Source organism: Leptosomus discolor, chromosome 1 (genome assembly GCF_034619465.1).
Source record: "Leptosomus discolor isolate bLepDis1 chromosome 1, bLepDis1.hap2, whole genome shotgun sequence".
NCBI lineage: Eukaryota > Metazoa > Chordata > Aves > Leptosomiformes > Leptosomidae > Leptosomus > Leptosomus discolor.
Window position 1 is genome coordinate 204,787,896 of NC_141391.1, and position 21,769 is coordinate 204,809,664.

The 21,769-nt window shown below is 39.7% G+C and overlaps 1 protein-coding gene across 2 annotated transcripts in view; it reads left to right on the forward strand.

Annotated features, from left to right (window-relative positions):
* The window catches only part of RELN (reelin), a 297,464-nt gene that overhangs the window by 68,459 nt on the left and 207,236 nt on the right, over positions 1-21,769 (forward strand). For both annotated transcript variants that reach the window (XM_086474260.1, XM_086474253.1), the window contains exon 3: positions 15,184-15,319. In XM_086474260.1, coding sequence (XP_086330386.1) covers positions 15,184-15,319 — 136 coding nt within the window. The remainder of the gene's footprint in view (positions 1-15,183; positions 15,320-21,769) is intronic.

Sequence of the window (21,769 nt, forward strand, 5' to 3'; positions counted from 1 at the left end):
ATACATCACACTAAAATGATCCACTTCAGCAGCAAAGATCTGTTTCATAGGTTATTTGTCTTGAAGATTATTTTCAACTTTCCTATACTAATATAGCATCTTTTGTTGCCTTCATGATTTCGAAGCACCCCAGAGAGACCACTGAAAACAACCTGCCTCACCCACCACTACTCAGAGATTTATCATGACCTCTGCACTTCAGCCTTTTTTTGCTGTCCTTAATTTTCTTTAAACAGTCTTTCAGTAACTTTTACTTTTTTCCTACTTCAAAAGTAAATTAAGTTTACCAAGGTAGCTATCCCTAATGGCATGATTCTCCTAAAACATTCCATCCACATTACACATCTCTGAAAATTGCCATTTGCACAGGGTAAGTAGAATTAGTTATAAAAACATCTAAAATATCTCTGAATGCCACATCTGCAGTGACAGGATTTGTTTTGGGTTATAGACTGTGATCCCTAATGAGAGACTTCTTTTGATAGTCTGTGCAAATAAAAGGTGCCTGCTAGATTTCTTTACTTCATTTTCTTGGAAAGAGCTGTACTGTAGGTCTAGATAAGGGGAATCACGATCTCTTTTTGTTGTGTATATTAATATTTTGTGCTCCATAAGCCTTATTATCAAGGAATGCTTGAAATTTTTTGCAACTGAATGGAACATAAATTATAGGTAGCCTTCTGTGGAGCCCATCACACGCCCCTATCTCTCCATGTTGTTTTTAAAAGTAGCATAATCATTTACTCTGCGAGGACTGGCTCATTAAGCATCTAAAGTATAGGTTCAAGTGGTCTGGACCATACCTGTGGGCATTATCAGGGGCTAGCTGCTCAAGTGTTTATTCAGTTTTTATAAAAGTTTTACAATTTTATATGTTCTTATCAGTAGCTGACTTAAGCAGCTGAAAGTTAATTTGGAGTTGCCCACATGAATCTAATTATTCAGAGAAGTGATTTCAGCATAGCCAAACTTAATGGTAAGATAGTTAGTTCAAGTGGTATAAATTGCTGATATGGGTTGGATAGACTCTGGCTTAGGTCACATAGTGTGAGGGTCTGTGTATTTGCATGTGATAAAATGCTTTATTTGCTTTATTTAGTATTTTTAAAAATCTCTTAAACATATAATTTAAAAAGGAACAAGAAAAAAAGAAGCATTCAAAAGTTGGACGATAATACTGCATATTTTTGGTCTTTCCATTATTATTATTTCTCTATGGCTATCAAAATATGGGTATCTGTTTTAAGTTTAGCTGTAATTTCCAAAGAGCTATGTGTACAATGGACTACACTGCACTACACTGCATAGAGCTATGTAAGTAATAATAACCTGCATGTATCTAAAAAAAAAAATCCCATATACACCTATACGCAGAGTATCAGCAGCCCTTGAGCTTTTGATATATTGCCAGGAGAACCTGCAGCTGTACTTGTGCACTGCTGGTATTTCAAAATATTTACCTAAAAAATAGATGGAAAACTAATTATGGAAATTATTTCAAAGTGAAATATGATGATTCATTGAGATAAACTGCAAAATAAAGACCAAGCAGTGTTATAAGCATGGAGTATATACAAATAATTACAGCCACCATTAGTGATCACAAATGTTCTGCCACCAGTATGTTCTGGGGAAGCAGGGCACAGGGGCATTCCCCACTCCTTCCTGTCTTTGCTCGCTTGTAGACACGGAGCGTCTTCCCCAGGAGGCCACCATGGTGCTGTCTTCAGCCTCACTCCAGAGTGGCTTTGTCACTGTTTGAATTCACTCATTTGAAAGCAGGCTTCAGTCTACCCAAGAAGCAGTTTATTCAATATGAACTCTTTCCTCAATGACGATTTGGCCACTGCACTGAATAATATACTCCATTAGCCAGCTTTAGGCTCCCCTATTTTTCCAGACCAAACTATCTGGAATGTTTGGCCCGTATTTGTAGATCAGTTGGAAAGTCCCTAATCTGCTCAGATTTGGCAAGCATATTATTTACCAGAAATACCCTCTTATATAGTAGTTTCTCTATCACTGAGGAACAAGATCCAGAAGCACTAACTCCATTCATGTATTAATAGATGCCTTTGAAGAAAAGCATCAGTATCAGAAAAGAGAACACGGACATGTAAAGAAAGGCTGATCTTTGTGAGCTGAAGTTATAGTGTGAGACAGCAAAGTTATAACTGCAAAGTATCTGTAAGACCTAACAAGAAAACATCTCAACATACGTAGCAGGGCTGAGATTAATGTAAATTAGGAAACCTGCTCATTTTCTGAACTGCTAATCTGCCTTGAACAAGAAAAAATATAGTTGAGACTTAGAGACGGAAAGTCAAATTTCTCCCTTTGTGACACACACACTTTCCTATTAATTTGATCGTATTGCAGAACAATAATGAAGGGGGGGACTTTGCTGTAGGGCTGCAGATCTTTGAGGTATTTTTCTTGTAAGGGCTGATTAGCAGGTCAAAAATTGGAGCCATGTTTTGATCTTCATATTTTTAACCTTCTCTTTATATGTTAATGGGACTGCTGCTCTCTAGTGTGTTTCTCCCTTGGGTATTACTTTGACTTATTGTATTTTTTAAACCCATTTAAAAACTACAGTAAAATCTTGGAATACTTGTCGTACTACAGTTACAGTGGGGGTTGTTTGCTCAGAGAGGCAGGCTTTCAGCTAAGTGTTCATTCATGGAACTGAATCAAGGAAGTTTTAAGATTAAATTCAAGCATCTAGTTCAAAGACCCACAGCAGCAGCAGGAGACCTGGGAAGCTCTGCTCCCACTACCCCCTGCGTGTTACACCCTGGAGCTCAAATATTTTTCCCACTTCTGTCCAAGATCTTGAAATGTGACTCAGACCTCTTACAGGTGATCATTTGTTTGGTTTTGTCCTCATATTGCCATATCCCTGGTTAAAGCTTTCTTCTTTCTAGCAAAACTATGGGTTGGTTTGGAGTTCATGTAGTGGAGGCCCCTGGACACTATTTCTGTAGCACACTTAATTTTTGCACCCATTGTGGCATTAGCTGCTATCACATGAACATTGACATGTGAATATCATTTTCTGGTTTAATTTTTTTCCCTATGAGTGCATAGGACACCAACCACAGAGGGGGCTGCAGCTCACCCAGATCCACGGAGCAGCACGCGCTGGTCTGGAGGGATAAGGCTCAGCCGTGCTGCTGCACCAAGCCAACAGCAGCTTCATTACAGCACTCTCAGGACAATATTTTAAGATTCTGTATTTAACATGAGATGACTGCAGATTAGCCTTTAAGATTTAGTTATAAAGTGCTGTTTTGAGGACAAAGACTTCAATAACAGCAGTCTTTTTGCCCCAAATTGCTGTTTATATTGACTGATGGCTTACAAGAAGGTTACTGTTCTTTTGTGGCTTGCTTTTATTTGCCTTTCTTATATCTGATCTGGAAGCGCTCTTGCATATTTGAGATTGATAATGTTTTGTCTCCAAGAAGTAAGCTTCAGGCAAAGGAATGAAATGCTGAATTACTTTCTTCTCTGCTTTCTTGAGACTCTCAATTGAGGGTATGTGTTGTCAGATAGAAATAAAAGTGCAGTGTTACAATTTTCTGTCTGTGGTATGTATGTCTTAATATATACCATATGGCTGGGGGGCATTGCACCAGATTTTTTCTCATGAGTGATTTTTTCTCACTAGAGTTAAAAGTAGTAATATGGAAATGAATGAGTAAAATAATTTGGTCTCCCTCTGGACTTGTCGGCTGTGATTATTCTTGCTTATATTGGTGTGTAAAGTTTTGTGTTTAGGTTGTTTCGTGGAAGTTTTGCTGCTGTTCAAGTTAGCTTGTAACGTGTTTTCTGATGAGTTTTCTTCATGGCTATCATTCTGCTTTAAGTAGGCAGAAGTTCAGACTGCTAGGCATGCTATTCTTCTCCTTAGTAACTGCTTAGTGAAATACTCTCAACGTTATAGTCTGTTGCTGATTAATTGGGGAGATGCTGCATGACATTGCAAAGAGTGGGATCATTGCAGTATGTAAAATAGAACAGGAGGCAAGGTAAACTATTGCCCATTTCACAAGGGAAAGGGAACAACTGCCAGACTTTGCAATGATCAAGTTCCAGTTTCCTTTTTTTCCTGTAATAATAATAAAAAAAGATGTTAAAGATGCATGAAGAATTAAAGCAACTCTTTGGGTGTTCATAGAAAAGGAATTTTATGGTTTTTTGCCAAAAATACCTCAGAAGACTACATTGAAATTCCTCCATTTAACCCAAAACCCCATTTTTCCTTCCCCACTTCTTCCTTACCTCTCCCACCAACTTGTTCGGTGGTTTCTCATCTCCCTTCATTAGATTTAGATTAGATAGATTGAGGGTAGATTTAGATTAGATGTTAGGAAGAAGATTTAGGGTAAATTTAGATTAGATATTAGGAAGAAGTTCTTTAGTGTGAGGGTGGTGAGACACTGGAACAGGGTACTCAGAGAAACTGTGGATGCCCCTTCCTGGCAGTCATAGAATCATAGAACAGTTTCAGTTGGAAGAGTCCTTCAAGATCATTAAGTCCAACCTTTGTCCTAGCTCTATCAACATCGCTAAACCATGTCCCTAAGTACAACATACACCTGTCTCTTAAACACCTTCAGAGATGGTGACTCCACCACCTCCCTGGGCAGGCTGTTCCAATGCCTGACAACCTTTTCAGTAAAGAAATTCTTCATATCCAGCCTGAACCTCCCTTGATGCAGCTTAAGGCCGTTTCCCCTTGTTCTATTGCTTGTTACTAGGGAGAACAGACCGACCTCTGCCTTGCTACAACCTCCTTTCAGGTATTTGTAGAGAGTGATAAAGTCTCCCCTCAGCCTTCCCTTCTCGAGGCTAAACAGTCCCAGATCCCTCAGCTGTTCTTCATATGAGACATGCTCCAAATCCTTTACTAGCTTGGTAGCCCGCCTCTGTATGCTCTCCAGCACCTCAATGTCCTTCTTGTAGAGAGGGGGCCAAAACTGGACACAGTGCTCAATGTGTGGCCTCACCAAAGCTGAGTACAGGGGAATGATCACCTCCCTGCTCCTGCTGAAAACACTATTGTTGATACAGGCCAGGATGCCATTGGCCTTCTTGGCCACCTGGGCACACTGCTGGCTCATGTTCAGCCAGCTGTCAATCAACACTCCCAGGTCCCTCTCTGCCTGGCAGATCTCCAGCCACTCCTCCCCAAGCCTGTAGCGCTACTGGGGATTGTTGTGGCCGAAATGGAGGACCCGGCACTTGGCCTTATTGAAACTCATGGAATTGGCCTTTGCCCAGTGATCCAGCCTATGCAGATCCCTCTGTAGAGCTTCCCTACCCTCAAGCGGATTGACACTTCCACCCAGCTTGGCGTCATCTGCAAACTTACTAAGGGTGCACTCCATTCCCTCGTCCAAATCTTTGATAAAGATGTTAAACAGGAGTGGCCCCAGTACTGAGCCCTGGGGGACACCCCTCATGACTGTCTGCCAACTGGATTTAACTCCATTGATCACAACTCTCTGGACTCAGCCATCCAACCAGTTTTTCACCCAGCAAAGCATATGCCTATCCAAGACAAGAACAGTCAATCTCTCTAGGAGAACGCTGTGGGAAAAAGTGTCAAATGCCTTACTAAAGTCGAGGTAGATAACATCCACGGCCTTTCCCTCATCCAACAGGTGGGTCATCCTGTCATAGAAGGAGATCAGGTTTGATAAACAGGACTCGCCCTTCATAAACCCATGCTGATGGGGCCTGATCACCTGATTGTCCTGCATGTGCTGCATAATGGAACTCAGGATGATCTGCTCCATCAGCTTCCCTGGCACTGAAGTCAAACTGACAGGCCTGTAATTTCCTGGATCATCCTTCTGTCCCTTATATATGGGTGTTATATTGGCTGACTTCCAATCAAGTGTTCCAATCAAGTGTTCAAGGCCAGGTTGGATGGGGCTTTAAGCAACCTTCTCTAGTGGAAGGTGTCCCTGGCCATGGCAGGGTGGTTGGAACTACATGATCTTTAAGGTCCCTTCCAACCCAAACCATTCTATGATCCCTTTGCAGAGTCTGAGAATGACCATGGTGCCCATTAAGAAGTTTTACTTACAGTTCTAGTTTTTGTATTTATGGATCTTGACGAATTTGTAACTCTTTTCTCAATTTCCGAAAAGGCAAACCAGTGCTCCTGTGTCACTGGTGTCAGCTGCTGAAAAAATGCAAATATCTTCACTCCTGAACGCAGTGTTACAGACAATGTAACTAGTGTTTACAAATTGCACACGTTGTAGTGGTTGATCATGTTTAAGTGTATGAAGATAAAACCACGTTCTGTCATTGCCACAGCTGGCTTTTCCCTCACAGGCACATAGCTTCTGCACACAGTCTTTCCTGAGCAGTTAGGAAAGGCTTTTATAAAACACCCCTGCCCCAAAAATTTCCTAGAGGCTGTGGGACTGGCCATGCTGCAGGTCACTCTGGAGTCCCAGAAAGAGGACATGTGGGTCACCAAATGCAGGCATCATTGAGCTGTGGGGAGGGGATCAGGAGACCTGGACCACCTCCAGGACTGCACCTCTGGATAGAAGCTGCCTCCTGTTCTGTGGAGATGTTGCAGCTGGCACTGGTGAAGGACACACCGTGGCTTCTGTAAAAAATACATGGTTTCAAGTTGACTTTCAGGTCATCTGAGATAAGAAATTTGACTGAATTCTGGAATAGGGCAGGATAATTTATATAACAATACCACTCCAAACAAGAAGAGATGTCTGTAAATGATAAATACTCCACCTGGAAAAAGATTCGCATGGAAGTCCCTCTGCTTTCGTTATGTAGTTATTCTTATTGATTGGTTGACTGACTTAATTTGCTTTGGAGGAAACTATCCATTTTAAAACATCAGAGTTCACCAATGTCGATAAGAAAGATATAAAGTGTAATTAGGGACAGTGCACATGCAAAGAAGATACCAGGCACTGAGTGTGTCCTTCAGTGTCTGAGGCAGTGATTGCAAGGTGGGCAAATGCAAAATATGTCTGCGGGCAAAGGATCAAAATAGAGGAAATGTGTTACAAGGCAGGCTGCTGCCAGAAACCATTAAGTTAGTTTAAAATAAATTAAAGAGAGATTTAGGGCTTTGTAGTTAAAGCCTTGAAGCCATTATCCAAATCAGTTATACTAGGCTATAGAAGAGCAAACATGGTATTGGGATGTGTCACCAGTGCCTGTGTCGCCTAAGAAGGCATGTTTTGAGTATGCAAAACACTCAGCCAAGCCCAGCTAGAGTGTGGGGTGAAGATTAGTTAAAACCCAAGTTTTTTGGAAGGTACTGCCTTGGAAAGGATTCTTTATAGATCTAATCAGGATGTAGATGTGTTATAGATGAGTATTGGGCAGTTACATTTTTAATGGGCTGTGTAGTTCTTTTCTAGTTGCTACACAGCTATGTTTCATGATGTTATCTGTGCTGGTAAGCAGGGAGGTTTGGTTGGTTCATGGCTCTATTTGAGTCAGCAGGTCAGCATGGTTTTGTCAGTTAAGACTGCTGGTTTTCTGTTTCACCTCTACCAAAGCAAATATAGGGCAATTCCAGGGGTCCAGTGCTGCCTTGGTGAACTGTCACAGCTGTAAGGAGGATGGGTTTACTGATGGCCCTGAGAATGAGCCTGGTGGGAGCAGATGTCTGGCGTGATAACAGAGTGGTCTTTTGTCACATTTGTCACTGGTGCAAAACCTATCAAGTGGTGTGTCTGATGTTTGGCTCCTGGGACACACATTAAGGATTGTAAAGTGGAAATATTCATAACAACACAATATTTTTGTGAAGTTGTAGAAGATTTGCTCATACTGATGAGACACTCACCAGCCAAATACAGTGACAGTAGAAAAAAAATAAAATAAATTGAGTGCAAACCAGGGACAGCTGCTTTTCCACAAGAGAGTAAACCGGAATACATTGCTAAAATCGACCTGTGAAAAGCTAGTACAGGATTAAGGTATCAGTCTAACAGGTTTCCGTAAAGAATAATATTAAAGTTTCTTTTGCTGTTAGGAAAACATTTAAAATAGATTTTGGCTCATGCCTTTGAAAAGAGGATTTTTTTCCTTTTTCTATATTTCAGCAACACTCTAGCTTATTAGCATTTTCTATTTATACTATTGCTGGTCCCTGTTTACTGTTGCTAAATCTACTTGCCTTGGAGCACTTAGTGCCATGTTGCTCTCTATGGAGCACTTAGACTTCAGCTGTAAATTGTCCTCTCATCCTTCCTGACAATGGCCACCCTAAAACCACCAACACGCAGCAGACTGGTGTCTTACCACCCCCATCCCCCTGACTCACAAAGCCATATCACACATTACACAAGGGGCTCATTCAGTGTCTTGGGGAATTATGCAAATGAAAGGGGATATTCTCCTCCCTGTGCACCACAATTTCCATATGTGTAACCCTCTAAAGAGGTTTAATGAGACCAGCACTCATAAATCCCTGAGTTGAAATTACACACCTAAGTGGGTTCTAACAAAAAGCTGCTCAAAAGTTTTGACTAACAATTCCTTAAAAGTAGAACATTAAAAGAGAGATTAAGCAAAAAAAATATTCTCTCTTTCAGAGCAAATTTTTGTATATCTGTAGATTAGGGGTTCATTCCTGAAAACCCGTGTTTCTAGCAAAGTGCTCACTCTAGTAAGTATGCAAAAAATGTGAGCATAAAGCATGGCTACTGTTAGCACCTAAATGCCCTAACCTGATCTGCTTCGTACCTGGATCCCAAGTTGTGAGCTTGCGATAAATTGTTGTTTTCAGAACTATAAAGAAAACACATTTAAATTTTATATATGTAGCAAAAGGTTATAAACACCATACTTCTTGTCACTTCAGCACAGTGGTACCCCCACAGGAATCAGATTGCTGTATTCAGGCTCTGGTTGGCTCCTGATCACAAAAACAATTATGGATTTTACTGACAGACTTTATTAAGTTGTTATACAGTTACCCATTCTTTTTCTACTGTGCTTTATTAGACTGTGGATGGTATTTTCCCCAAGGTGGCATTTGCTGAAAGGGTCTACTATTTAATAACAAAGCAGTAATAATAATAGTGAAATAAAAACATGACTTCAAGAAAGATAAAGGTAATCTATTGCTGGGTGGAAGAATGTATCGGACAGTTGCTGGTCTTTTCTTTCTTCATATTATTTGATAATTTATCAAACCATCCTGACCCTTAATTGATCACAAGGGTAACCAAATGCTTTAGCAGTCTGTTACATTCTATTAAACAAGATGTGTTTTTCCTTTGAAGCAGAATGAAATCATCCCCCAAAAATCAATCGGCATCAGTATATTTTAGCAAGGTGGGTGCAGTTCACTTAGGGCCAGATTCTGCACCTTTGCTCACTTTGAAAGGAACTTGCATGGGTAATTCAGTTGCCTTTAACCGGCTACTTGCGTAAAAACTGCATAAACTCATAATCGTACATTTATGTTCATATTTTAGAAATTATAGTTACCAGCTCCAGATATTTGTTTACTCCCAACAGTCCTTTTTAACACAGACTACTGATGTGGTTTTTAAACATATATTTGTGGGGTTTTTTTGAAAAAAAAAACCAAGCAGAAACTTTATTTTCTTCTTACACCTAGCTCTCCACAGAATTTTAAGGCTTATATTTCAGAGTTCTGAATGGTGTTTGTAACCGTTTAAGGATGTTGCTCTTTAAATATCCAAAAACACTTAGGACAAAGGGAGGTGCCTAGCTCTAAAAATGTGGTCTGAAAGCTGCAGCTCCAGCAGCTGTAAAGTGAACTTTGTGTCTATATATATTCAGTGAATAGATTTTAGCCTAAAAACTTCCTTAGGGCCTGCACTTGGATTTCTGTGAATTCAGGTCTTGTCAGCTGTCTGCACAACAGTGCCGCAGCCTCTGTTGCTCCTCAAATGATGTGGAGGTGCATGTGTCTTTTCCTTAAATTGCAGGAGAACCCTGGTTCTGCGGTGGTCCTGGAGACCTGTCCTAAAGAGTTTTTATCAAAACGCCAGGCTCCTTGTTAGTAGCCAACAACCTATGTCACTTTTCCCAGCATGACTATATGCAACAGGAGAGTAGGGGGACCTCTATATATGGTTAATCTTCAGCTTCATGGAGAGGATGTCCTTCTGGGAAGAAGAGACTATGGGCACAAGCTCTCTGCCAAAGCAGTTGCTTTAAATGATAGATTATTTTTTTAAAAAGTGCCTACCAATATATATCTGTTTTGAAAAAAATTAGTTGTCCTATGTCTCCTCTCAGAACAAGTCCCTGGTGCTGCATGGGAGAAGCAAGCTGCAGGCTCTGGTTTGGCTGCTTCAGCGCGGAATTCAGCATGGGAGGTGTATTCTGGCACAGTCCCATTTGCATCACTCCCTGCTTTGTAACACAAGGCAGAACCATGCTCAGCCTGTGGCTTTATGGACCACCCTTCGAGGTGCTAGAGTGGATGGAGAACATAGGTCCCCAGTTCTGTTTCCTAAGGGAAAAGACTGTTCCTAGGACTAGGTACTTCATTTTAACATAATACAAAATCTAATTTGAAGGTGTATGTTTCTGACTTAAATTTATTTTCTACTAATCAGAAATGATTATGTTTCCAAAGATCCCAGCATGATTTGGTGACTTACAGCTTTATTTTCTCGGTATTTCATCAATATTTTATGTTTGGCATTTTGCTGTCACTCATGCATAACTTTCAAAATGGAACCTTGTAGTAGATAATCAGTTTAAACGGAGCAAAACCAAACTGTGGCCATTCATTTTACACCTGTATTAACATTAACCCTCTCCTTTAATATCATACTCAATTCATAGAGTAAATAGGAAATGGTACACTACCCACCATCTGGTTCAGTGCTGGAAAATCTATTGACACTTAGCCTTAATGAAGGACCTTGACATGCAGATAAGTTCCTTGTATAAAGTTCTGGTTTAGGAAACTGATTTCTAAGGAGGATACATAAGGAGAGTATGTCATGTTGTAATAAGGAACATGATGTAGTTGCCACGTGTAAGTCAGGACTATTACAGATCCACATTTCTCAGACTTAAAAAACAGAAACTGCATTTATCTGCACCAGTAGATGCTTCCCAAGCTTTGCTGGTAGGAAAGATTATCTTTTGGCTTCCAGAGGCACAGCTGGGAGAATAGTCCCTACCCTCTACAGCTCTCCCTTTTGGAGAAGTTACACAACAAGGTGAAACTAATAAGGAGTTCAGGAGCTGCACTTGCACTTGACCATTTATGGACCACCTAAACCAGCATCTTTACATCTCACTCACCTTCCTGTAAGCCAGGAAAAGAGGCCAAATATTTCCCTGCAGTAGCTGCTACACCCCTACTATCGGTTCTGATTATCAACAAAATAATTTTCCACATGTAAATGTTGAAGCTATGTATTTGTTATCTGACTTTAACTAAGGTTTTTCATTCAATAGTTTTTCTCTATCTCTGGATTTCTTGTATTTAACCTAGCTCTTGAAATCTACCTCTTCGCATAGAAGTTCTTGATTCAGTGACCATTGATAGTGCTTTGAGTGGGGCTAAGTACATTTTAAATAGTTCACACAATTAAAAAAGCTGCTGAGTGAAATCTTGAGAGGGACTGAGCATGTCTAGTTCCTCTCCTAGCAGTGCTGTTGGCAGATACAAAGCATGTCTGGGACTTGAATGATTATACTGAGATCCTAAAACCTCAAAAATTTTAGGTGATGGAGAATCTAGAAAGTGCAGATGTCTGAAACACATCAGTATGATGAGCCCACACTGTAAAAAACAAGTGAAAAGCTGTTCAGAGAGATGCTAATGGCATCTTTGCATGTAGCACATTTTAGAGCTGTGGATGTGCAGCTGTCACAAACCTTTGAACATTTCAGTATTCAATAAGTTACACTGAAACACTTGATTATTTGAAAAAGTGTTTATAGAGTTTTATACAGGTAGATCTTAAAATTTTACCTTAAGTTTACTACTTTCGTAAACACTAGACTGGAACGTATATAGTTGCACTGGTCAACAGGATGTGAGAGGGGATGCCTGTAGAACAACGTTGACCTGAGCCAAGTGTCTTAAACAAAGGCATGCTCTGTCTTTGAAGCTGTCTGAGGTATGTACAGGATACAGTTTTGTTCTGAAAGCTGCCATATAATCAGACTTGTCTTGTATTAATTTTATTTTTTTTGCAGCAGAATGCTGTTTCACATTTGTTCTTTGATTTGTTATGGGGCAAGCTTTCAGTCTGGAAGGAGCTTGCCAGGTTGGAGAGGGGATGGAGAAGGGAGTAGCTGCTTTCCATAGGCGGGGACTGCAAAAAGACTGGAAGCAAGGAGGGAAAAATAACGTTCTTTATCCTTAATTTAGTGACTTCTTAGTATCCATTGCATTGTTCAATTTTTGGCATTTTTATGATTTTTATGTTCGCCTTTTCGGCAGGAAACTATGGGGCTTAACAATCAAAAAGGTTTTTTTAAGGTATCACACTGTCACTCATTGAAGTTTCAGTACTTAATTATTGTGAAATGTTCTGAAAACTCTGGACTCCAAAACAGAGCTGATGTACTCAGTAAAGGTCTGGCAGAAGAGGAGTGGTTGTTTCTATTGTAAAGATTATCATAGTAATTTATTAATAAAATACAAAGAAAAAATGGGGATAAAATCATAAAATTGGAGTTTTGAATATTCTCCGTGAAATTCACTGCCTTTTTTCTGAAAAAAATTTGAATGAGTTGGTTTTTTTCATTGTTTAGAATTTATTCTAGTCACTGCAAAGTTGTTCTTTTTTTAAACTGTAAATCAAAGGAAAAAGAAATTCTCCACAGATGTTGTATGTGTTTGATGTATTAGACACATTTTTGCAGTCTACTGCCTGAAACCTAGGGAATTCATTAACTCACAAGTTGCTGCCAAGGAGGGAAACGGTCACATTTCCCGAGCTGGTGTGCCTGTCCCCCAGCTGGGGGATGTGGTAGGGGAATCTTTGTCCTCCCTTGTATTTGGCTGGCTCTGGAGAAAGGGGAATTTCTTCAAACTGAAGGGCTGTTCCTGTTTCTCCCTTGACAGTGTCTGTTATTTAATTAACCTGCTAAAGTCTATAGCTGGCTCTGTTTCCCATTGTGCAGCCAGAGATTCTGATAGATGAGAGCTGGTGCTCTGCATCAGTCCCAGAGACCCCATCCCACATCAATGAAGTCACTGGCTTTAGCACAAGCTTCAAAGAGAGAGGGACAAGACCTGCAACTTTGGGAAAGGAGCAGAGTTACTACCTTTCACTCTCAGCAAAGCAAAGCAAATCACTTGCCTAAATACCACTCACCCTGTGAGGGACCTCTCTGGGCATATTTTTGGACACATCCAACTTGGCAGGGCACTGTTGGATAGACTTCAGCAGTGAGACCAGGGCAGTGAGCCTGGGCACCAGTCAAGCGGGTTTCTTTGAGGATGTTAATGCCACCCCTCTCAATTAGCCAAGGAAGGCAAGAAAAGACTTAAAATGGCAGTACAACGTGGCAAGAGATGGCCAAACTTTTTCTGCATCTAGTGTCTTGCAATAAACTAGTCAATAAATACCATCTCCCTGGATTTCCTTATTGCTTTCTGGTAAAGGGCTCCACCCAGGGGAGCCTGAGCCTTCTCTGCGACTGTCCTGACCCAAAGGGTTTTAGCATTGCTTGGGGATTTGACTTGAAGGGTGTAACTGCATGAATGATGGAAGACCTTATGTTTATGCTTCAGTGGAGAACTAATTGAAAAATCCTGAGTCAGAAGGCTGTGGTCATTTGTAAAAGATACAGGCATCACTGCAATCACCTATTGCCTCTTGTTATTTCTGGGACAGATTACTTAAACTCACTGTGGCTTCATTTCTCCACTGCAAAATTGAAGCTGGTTTAGAATTTAATAGACCTCAGGATAAATAACATATATAACGCCGAGCTGTAGTCTGTGATCCTCTCCAGAACCTGAATGCCATTTCAGATGTTGCTTTTGCTCTGTAAGATGCTAAATGGTTTGCATGTGAGACAGCCCCCCTCCCTGCAGCATGCTGCTGGCATGGCAGTCCCTGGAGAGGCACCAGGTGGAGCAGCATGTTTGCATCAGAAAGGATTTGTCCCCTTCCTTGGTGGAAATCTCTTCCTTGCAAACTCCTTCCATGTCTGGATCAGAGAGGGTTTAAGAAAAATTGCTGGGTTTGCATTTCGGAAGGATTGCCATTAAATATAGTTGTAGGGCATTCTGAGAGGCGGAGATAGGTTTTATTTCTCTGTTGTTGTTTGAATTTCAACAAGTAAATATAAGAAATACCAGCCGCTATAAACTTTGAGATACAGTCATCTAACAGCTAACAGTGACCTTGTTGAGCACAGAGGTACCTGCTACCTTTTTCTTTTCCTTTTGAACCTACTAGCAAATTTTCAGCCCATGTCACTATTTTCTGAACTGAAGGTCCAATACTTGAAGCAGCCTGGAACAAGGCATTTCCTTCTAAGTGCACTCAAAAGAATAGTTTTGTGTTTGTCTAATGTTGAATTGCAGTGAATTCCAGGGGGAGGGATTTACATTCATCCATGTATTAGAGGATGATTGAAAAAAAAAAAAATCAAAGGAATGCATACTAGTAAAACTACTGAAGGTTGTTGTTTTTATTTCGGATCAGAAGAAGAGTTAATGAATCCAAAGCTTATCTGCTTTTTTTTTTTCAAATAAATGTGTCCGTCTACTAAAAGATATCACTTTTCTCTAAAAGCTTCATTTTGCTTATTAAAACATAGCATTTTTTCCTTCAGGTTTTATTTTCTTTTAGATCTGTAACGAGTATAAGTCAGGTAATGGAATAACATTAATTTACAGCAGCTGCAATCCAACTCCTTCTTTAAAAATGCAAATAATTCCTCTGGTATTGATCTCATGAAGAGTAATGGTAGTGAATACATGGAACCTTGTAGTAAATACAAAGTCAGCCTTGGCTCAAGCAAAGGCCAGCTCCAACGTTTTCATTGGCATTAATTCTAATTACTCAGTGGCGTATTCTGTGACTGGTTTTTTTTAATTGCATGTTGTCACGATGAAACACTTGGCAGATGTATGTCTTGGTCTGTTAGCACCTTGCAATGAGCCATTAACATGTGTTACTCTTTATCTCCCTCACGTCTTTCTCGTAGGAATTATGTCTGACCACCAGTTTGGAAACCAGTTTATGTGCAGTGTGGTTGCGTCACACGTGAGCCATCTCCCAACTACAAACCTCAGTTTTGTTTGGATTGCTCCACCTGCAGGGACGGGCTGTGTCAACTTCATGTACGTATACATGCAATGCCTATGAGAAGATAATCACTCTGGAGATAACAAAATTATCTAACTTGCTTGTGCTAGGGCCTTATGGATCAAGGAGTCAGTCCTGCAAAGTGACTTTAATAAGAAGTAAGAATATTGAGTTCTTCCTGGTGGAAGAGTTTCTGTGCCTGTAAGGATTTTATATTTTAAAGCATGTGAGAAGGAGATAGTGTTTTGTCATGTAGCTTGCCATCAGAGAAATAATCTACAAGTGTATCCAGCCTAGCATTCAACAGAAATTCATTCCTTTTAATTGTATCATTGATCCTTTAAGTATACAGCACATTTGTATTGACCAAATTTTTTATCTGTTACATTTAATAAGAGCTAGAACATCACACAAATGTATTATTCAGACTGTAAAGCATCAACATAAAATATGAGTATTCAAGAGTAGTCATACTCAAGTATTTACTGTTCCTAATAATAAACACTTTTAACTTCTGCTTAATTCAGCCAGTTTATAACCTGGAAAAACCCAAGAGCTTATCCTTACAGGGGTTTTTGGTAATTTGTTTTAAAGACCTAAGTCATTATTTGTTGACTTAGTACCATACAAATTGCCAACAAAATACACAGCTTATCATGAATTATTGGAATATGTATTACAGTATATTACCTTAAAGAAAATTCTAATAATTTGTCCCAAAATTTTGGTAGATTATATTTGAGAGAGAAAATATACCCAGAGTGGAGTTGAAAGTGGAAAATATTTCAAGTTTGATCTGTTCATAGAAAAAAAGTCAGACTGCTACCTAATTAGACAAGTGAACAGTTGCAACATGTCAGTGGGTGAAACCTTTTCTGTGTCCCTGTGACTGTCCTGTTTGTCAAAACATATCCTCCTCTGAGTATTATTCCCTTTCTATCTATACTGGGAAGCTGCAGGTAAGTGTCCCTCATAATCAAGTTCGTTTACTGTTTAACATGTTGTAAAAAGTAAAAAGTCAGTGAGTGACTTCTTTGAGAACATGAGTTGCTGATGGTGAACACAGTACCTGTTGATTGATTGATCTATGTCTTTGATGTTTTCCTGTTCCTACATAATGCACTTTTTTTTTGCCTGTGCTGTTACACTATGTTATTTATTAGCTGCAATGACAATGTCAAGACACTTTTATTTCTAGCTCTTTTTTTCATCTAAATATCTAACAGTAAACTGCAAAAAAAAATAATTTTGAAGAGAGGTAATTAACTTCTGAGTATTTCTTTTTCATATTAACTTCTGCATGCTAACAGAGAAGCTGTTTACAATATTTAAGATTCCCATTCACTATTTAACAAAAGTCAAATTTGATGAAGTATTTGAGGAAACAGTATCATTGTTTTACTTAAATTCTGTGTCAGAAAAGTTAGCCTCGTAAAATAGTTATATATACCTGGAGGAAATGTCAACAGTTTTTTTCTGTGGCAAATCTGTGAATTTTATGCTTCCTTTAACTCCACTCTAAAAATAGTTTCCTTTGTTGATCAAGTTGTAGCAGCTAAGTTTTGTTCTTTGAGCTGCTGAGAAAAATGAGATACGAGGTATGCATCTTCGCTGCATACTCTTATTTACTCCCTTTCTTGGATTTTTGTCTTTTCTGGTATTCAAGAAATAGTTGTTGGTCCTAGGTTGCACAATGACTGTGAATGTGTTTGTTTATATCAGATGTGACCCTCCATTGCAAGTTGTGAGGTCAGTTTATAAGGTTATTCATTTTCCTTTGACTGATTTTTTTTTCCCATGGTTTTGTATTGTTCTTTTTTTTGTTCCTGTTTGTCATTGTTGAAGAAGAGCTGACAAATAGCTCTATAGAAATACAAATAGTATGACTGGTGATTTCCATTTAAGCAAAATTAAAGGGACATTTTCTAAAGCAATGAGTGCTTGCATATCTTGAAACCAATTAAATGTTCATCGTCTTCAGTGGAAACAGAGTTAGGCCAGCACTGAACAGTTTTGGAAGTCCAAACTGTAATTCCCTGTTTGTATAAGCCATAACACACCCCTTCAGCATTAGCACCTCTTCAAAAATGGTGGTGTTTGCTCTGTGTTAGAAAATTCCTTAGCCATGCTGCAGTGTGTAGAACATATATAGCAGAAATCTGAATTTATTCTGGACACCTAATTTGCAGCATAGATGTACACCTGCTTATGTCAGTAGTCCGAGTACAGAGACACCAAAACTGTCTCTCCTTGCTGTCCATGAAACTGGCAGGGCTGAGACGTCTGATTCTGCACTGGTGAGCCCAGCAGCACAGCTGCTCCCAGAATCCCTGGCCTGGGTGTCTATCATTCTCAGTGGCTTTGCAGACTGCCTCACCCCATGGTATAAAGATGCTCCACGGGTGATACTCCTTTGCCTTTGAGGATGAGCAAAATGATGCAGTTATATCAGCCTAGTGTCCTCTAGGACAAATTCAGACAAGAGTGGAGAGGCTCAGCTTCTCTGAAGACTCTGTTTACTGCAGGATCACAGTTGGCTGCAGGACTTCTGGGGAAACATGATCCTCAGCTGAAGAAAATGAAGAGAGGAGGAATATATTTTACCTCTAATCCTCCTCCTCATTTTTTCTTCAGCTGCCCACACTTTCTTGCCTCAGCTGTTGTTTCCCCTGCCTGCTAAATCACAAGTTGCCATAAACAAAGCTATTTTTTTGGTGTGGTGTTAGTCTGCCTGCCTTACCCGGTTCTCTTCAGGATTTTCAGAGAGTTGGCTGTACCTTGTTCATCTCCATTTGCTCCTATATAGCAAATAATTAATTTAAACAAGGCTTTTTTAACACTTGAGACTACCAGTCTAGTTTAAATTTTATATAAATTAAATTAATTTTAATTCAAGTTTAATTTAATATAAATTAAAAATATTTACAAAAGGTACCTGAATTTAGACTCTGACAACAGTGCAATATAGGTAAGAGCTTCCTACGTTGCTTGTTAACAATATGTCTGTAATTCAGATCAGTTCATTAGTCTTTGACCTCTCTGGGGATGGATAATAAGGTTATTATTTAGCACTAGCTTTGGTGTGCGATTTCTGCAGCGTTGATACCTCTCCCTGGATAATTCTTGGAGGAAATGGACAAAGGTCACCAGGCAAATCTCCCATAGGCCAGTGCACAGCTAACTTTTATTAACTGCCCATACTATTAACCTGCTGTGGCTTCCACTGGGAGCATGAACGTGACACAGGCAAGTCATGACCCTATAGATGTCATGGGCAAAATTCCCTTTCACTTCATCCATACTTTTTAGTGAACTCTTCTAGAGCTCAGCCCTGAAAAAGCCTGAAGCCCTAAAAAACAAGATTTGTGCAGTGATGCTGTCAGTCTATCCTCCTTCATAGCTCTTGTATCCACTGGTAACCAAACAAACATAACAAACAGTTTGAGGTATCAAGATACTAAGTTTCATAAAAATCAGCAGCCAGGTAGACTATTTATATCAGTAATTTCGGACATTCCCAGCAACAGTCCTGCCTGCTACGACATGATTGTCTATAAACTGCCAGAAATTTTCCTGGCATAAATTTGGCAGTTTCCAGCTACCAGCCCACCATGCATTTCCCAGGCATGGCTAAGGAGTATGGCTCCTGGCCATGTTTAGATTACTAAAACAGACAGTGATGGACACCCTAAGTATTGCTGCTGTTGCAGGAAAGGAGGTCTAGCAAAGTTTTCATCCTCCTGGGTGAAGGGAACTGGGAATGTTGTGGGGAAGGATGTGGGGCTCAGTTCTGCAGGGGGCTCCTGCGAGGACAATGGGCTTATTCCTGGGGATGGGAGATGAAGGGATATAGCAAACTGGGATTCACACCTCGTATAGCAGCTTGCAAGAACAGCACTCAGTTTCTTTCCTTCCCTGCTGGAAGACTTCTCATCTCTACAGTTTGATGTAGTCCAGTTATTTACATTGCACACAACGCTGTGTCACTGCCAGATCTGAATATAATGTTGCCTGATGGAGCCATGCATCTTTCTCTGGCTCGGCGTTTCACTCAGCAAGCCTTCTCCCTGATTTCACCAGGGCAGGGGGTGGCTCAGAGCCCTGCTCTCCGTGGGGGAAGGTGGCTGGAGCCAACCTGCTTCTATGCAAAATTGGGTAATAGCCATTTTTTTTACACCGATCATATGCAAATCGTTGCTTATTCTCTTTCACTCTTTTTTTTTTTTTTTTTTTTGGTCAAAGTACCTTATTATGGATAATAAATAAATATTTAGAAGTACCCTTTTATAAAACACACTTCTAAGACAAACACAGAAAGCTGCTGGTGTCCCAGTAGTACATCTCAGTGTAATCCTTTAGTATTTTTTCACCATAGATACCTCTAGATGAGTTGAGGAAATAAAAGCTAAAATGCATCATTTATTGCAGAATATTTTTCTTGGCAGTAATTTAGGACTATTTTAAACAGATGTTGAGCACTAGGGGCTCCTAAGCAAATTGCCAGGATCTGTAATGCTCTTTACCAGCAAAAAACAGTAGGTCTTCCTTCACACTAACAAGTCATTTCTCTGATTGTGTGCAAATTTCTGAAACATTGTCTTCATAATCCTTCAGCTAGGTTTTACTGTTTGTAATTTCTGCTCTAAGCTCACACTAACCTAGTTAAAGCTCAGCCTGTCGGGGAGGAGGGCATAATAATGGCTGTTAAGCAGGGTGGCACACTGGGTTACATCTTAGGCTGTTAAGCCTGTTGTTTTGTAGATGGCTCAGCTTACTAGTTTGTAAAAGTGATAAAGCCGACCTAAATTGCAAAAGCATATTGTGTTTTGACTACCAGCGAGGTTTATTGCAGAAGTTCCTGCTACTGAAATAAATATAACAGGTTGCAATAGAAATTACTTTGGAAAATAAGTATTTTTCTTACATAGCCATTTTTGCTAGACACTGAACAGGTATCTTATAATTATGATTGTGCCTATACATTTATTCACTATAACCTGTATTAATGCTGTGCTGGACTTCTGTAATGCTGTCTGCCTGAGTCTGTAGGCAGTGTCTAGTAACACATGTAAGAGATGTGACCCATCACAACTGATCTTAAAATGCTGTACATATTGAGAAGTCTTTGAAAGTACTAAAAGGCCCAGTCATATATTATTTGACACCTAATTAGCACAGCTTATGGTGCAAAGGGCTAAAAGGGAATAGGAATAGCTGTGGTGGTGTCACCCTATGAAGACAGGTAGGAGAGCTGTGGTTGCTGAGGCAGGATGCTGGCACATTGCTTTCCTGAAGCAGGAGCAACTGGAAAAAGTTTGGACAGAATGCTGAGGTAGACAGCTGAGGTATTGAAAGAAACTTTAAAGAAAGGAGATAAGTTTTTCACTGGGAGTATGCCTTTTCCCATAATCACCTAATGATACAACTCCTTTCTGGGAAATTTGAAGAAGCCTCTTCCAGAACTGGTCTTTTCTTGCCTGTGTGTTTAAGCCTGTTTCTAGGAACTGGCAACTGTGTTAATGTATGAGCTTGAAATATCGTGCTGTACAAACACTAGAGAACATAAAGGCTGTGATTGAGAGGCTTGGTTACCTATTTAAAGCATTTATAGAAAACCGATTATAATAATTATGGAAATATTGAATAAACATCCAAGAACATTACATGGTTTGCTATATTAGTCCTCTAGCCAGAGTGGGAAAGGGCTATATTGTCTGAGGGAGCCACATTCCCCCGGTAAACCGCTTAGCTAAACTGTCATTTAAGACACCGTTTACTGTTTTTTTTCATTTGTTTGCAATACAGGGGACTATCTTCAAGATGAAGTACACAATTATGTTTACTCTATGCACAACAATAATACACACAAATATTAAAACTGGAAAGTAAACAGAAAATAACAAATATCAGAACTAAGGTCTCTTAGGTCTCTTGTGTTCATTTAATCACTCAACTCTTTATAGCCATATAAGTTTTTATCCCTCATGTTCTTATGATGAAACAGAACAGTACAATGGAATATATTGTTGTTCATTGCATTCTAGTTGTTGCTATGATTTGCAATATTTACAGTTGGTTGAAGAGTGTGTCATAACACACATGGAAACTTAATGTATAGACAGCCTTGGCAATGCGGTTCTGGGAAACATCAGGTCCCTGCTGCAGATAAGTGCTGCCCTTCTCTTCCTACTCTTTATTGCAAGGTAAGGGTGAAGGAGAATATTTCTTACCACTCTTTTTGATATTGATGTGGACTCTGTTTGAGATAAGAGTTGTACAGGCACCAAATAAGATACAGTCCTTGTTTACACTCAGGGTAGTTCTGACATTAGCCCAACGTTGCAGTCATTTTATTTTTCCATATTGCTTATGACTTATGCCTTGTGGAAGAAAATAAATCATCAGTAATTGTTCCTTGTCAGTGTGCCAGTTTAGTGGAACTATGAAGAATGATTACTCCTTTGCTTGGTTTTCCACTTCTCTGG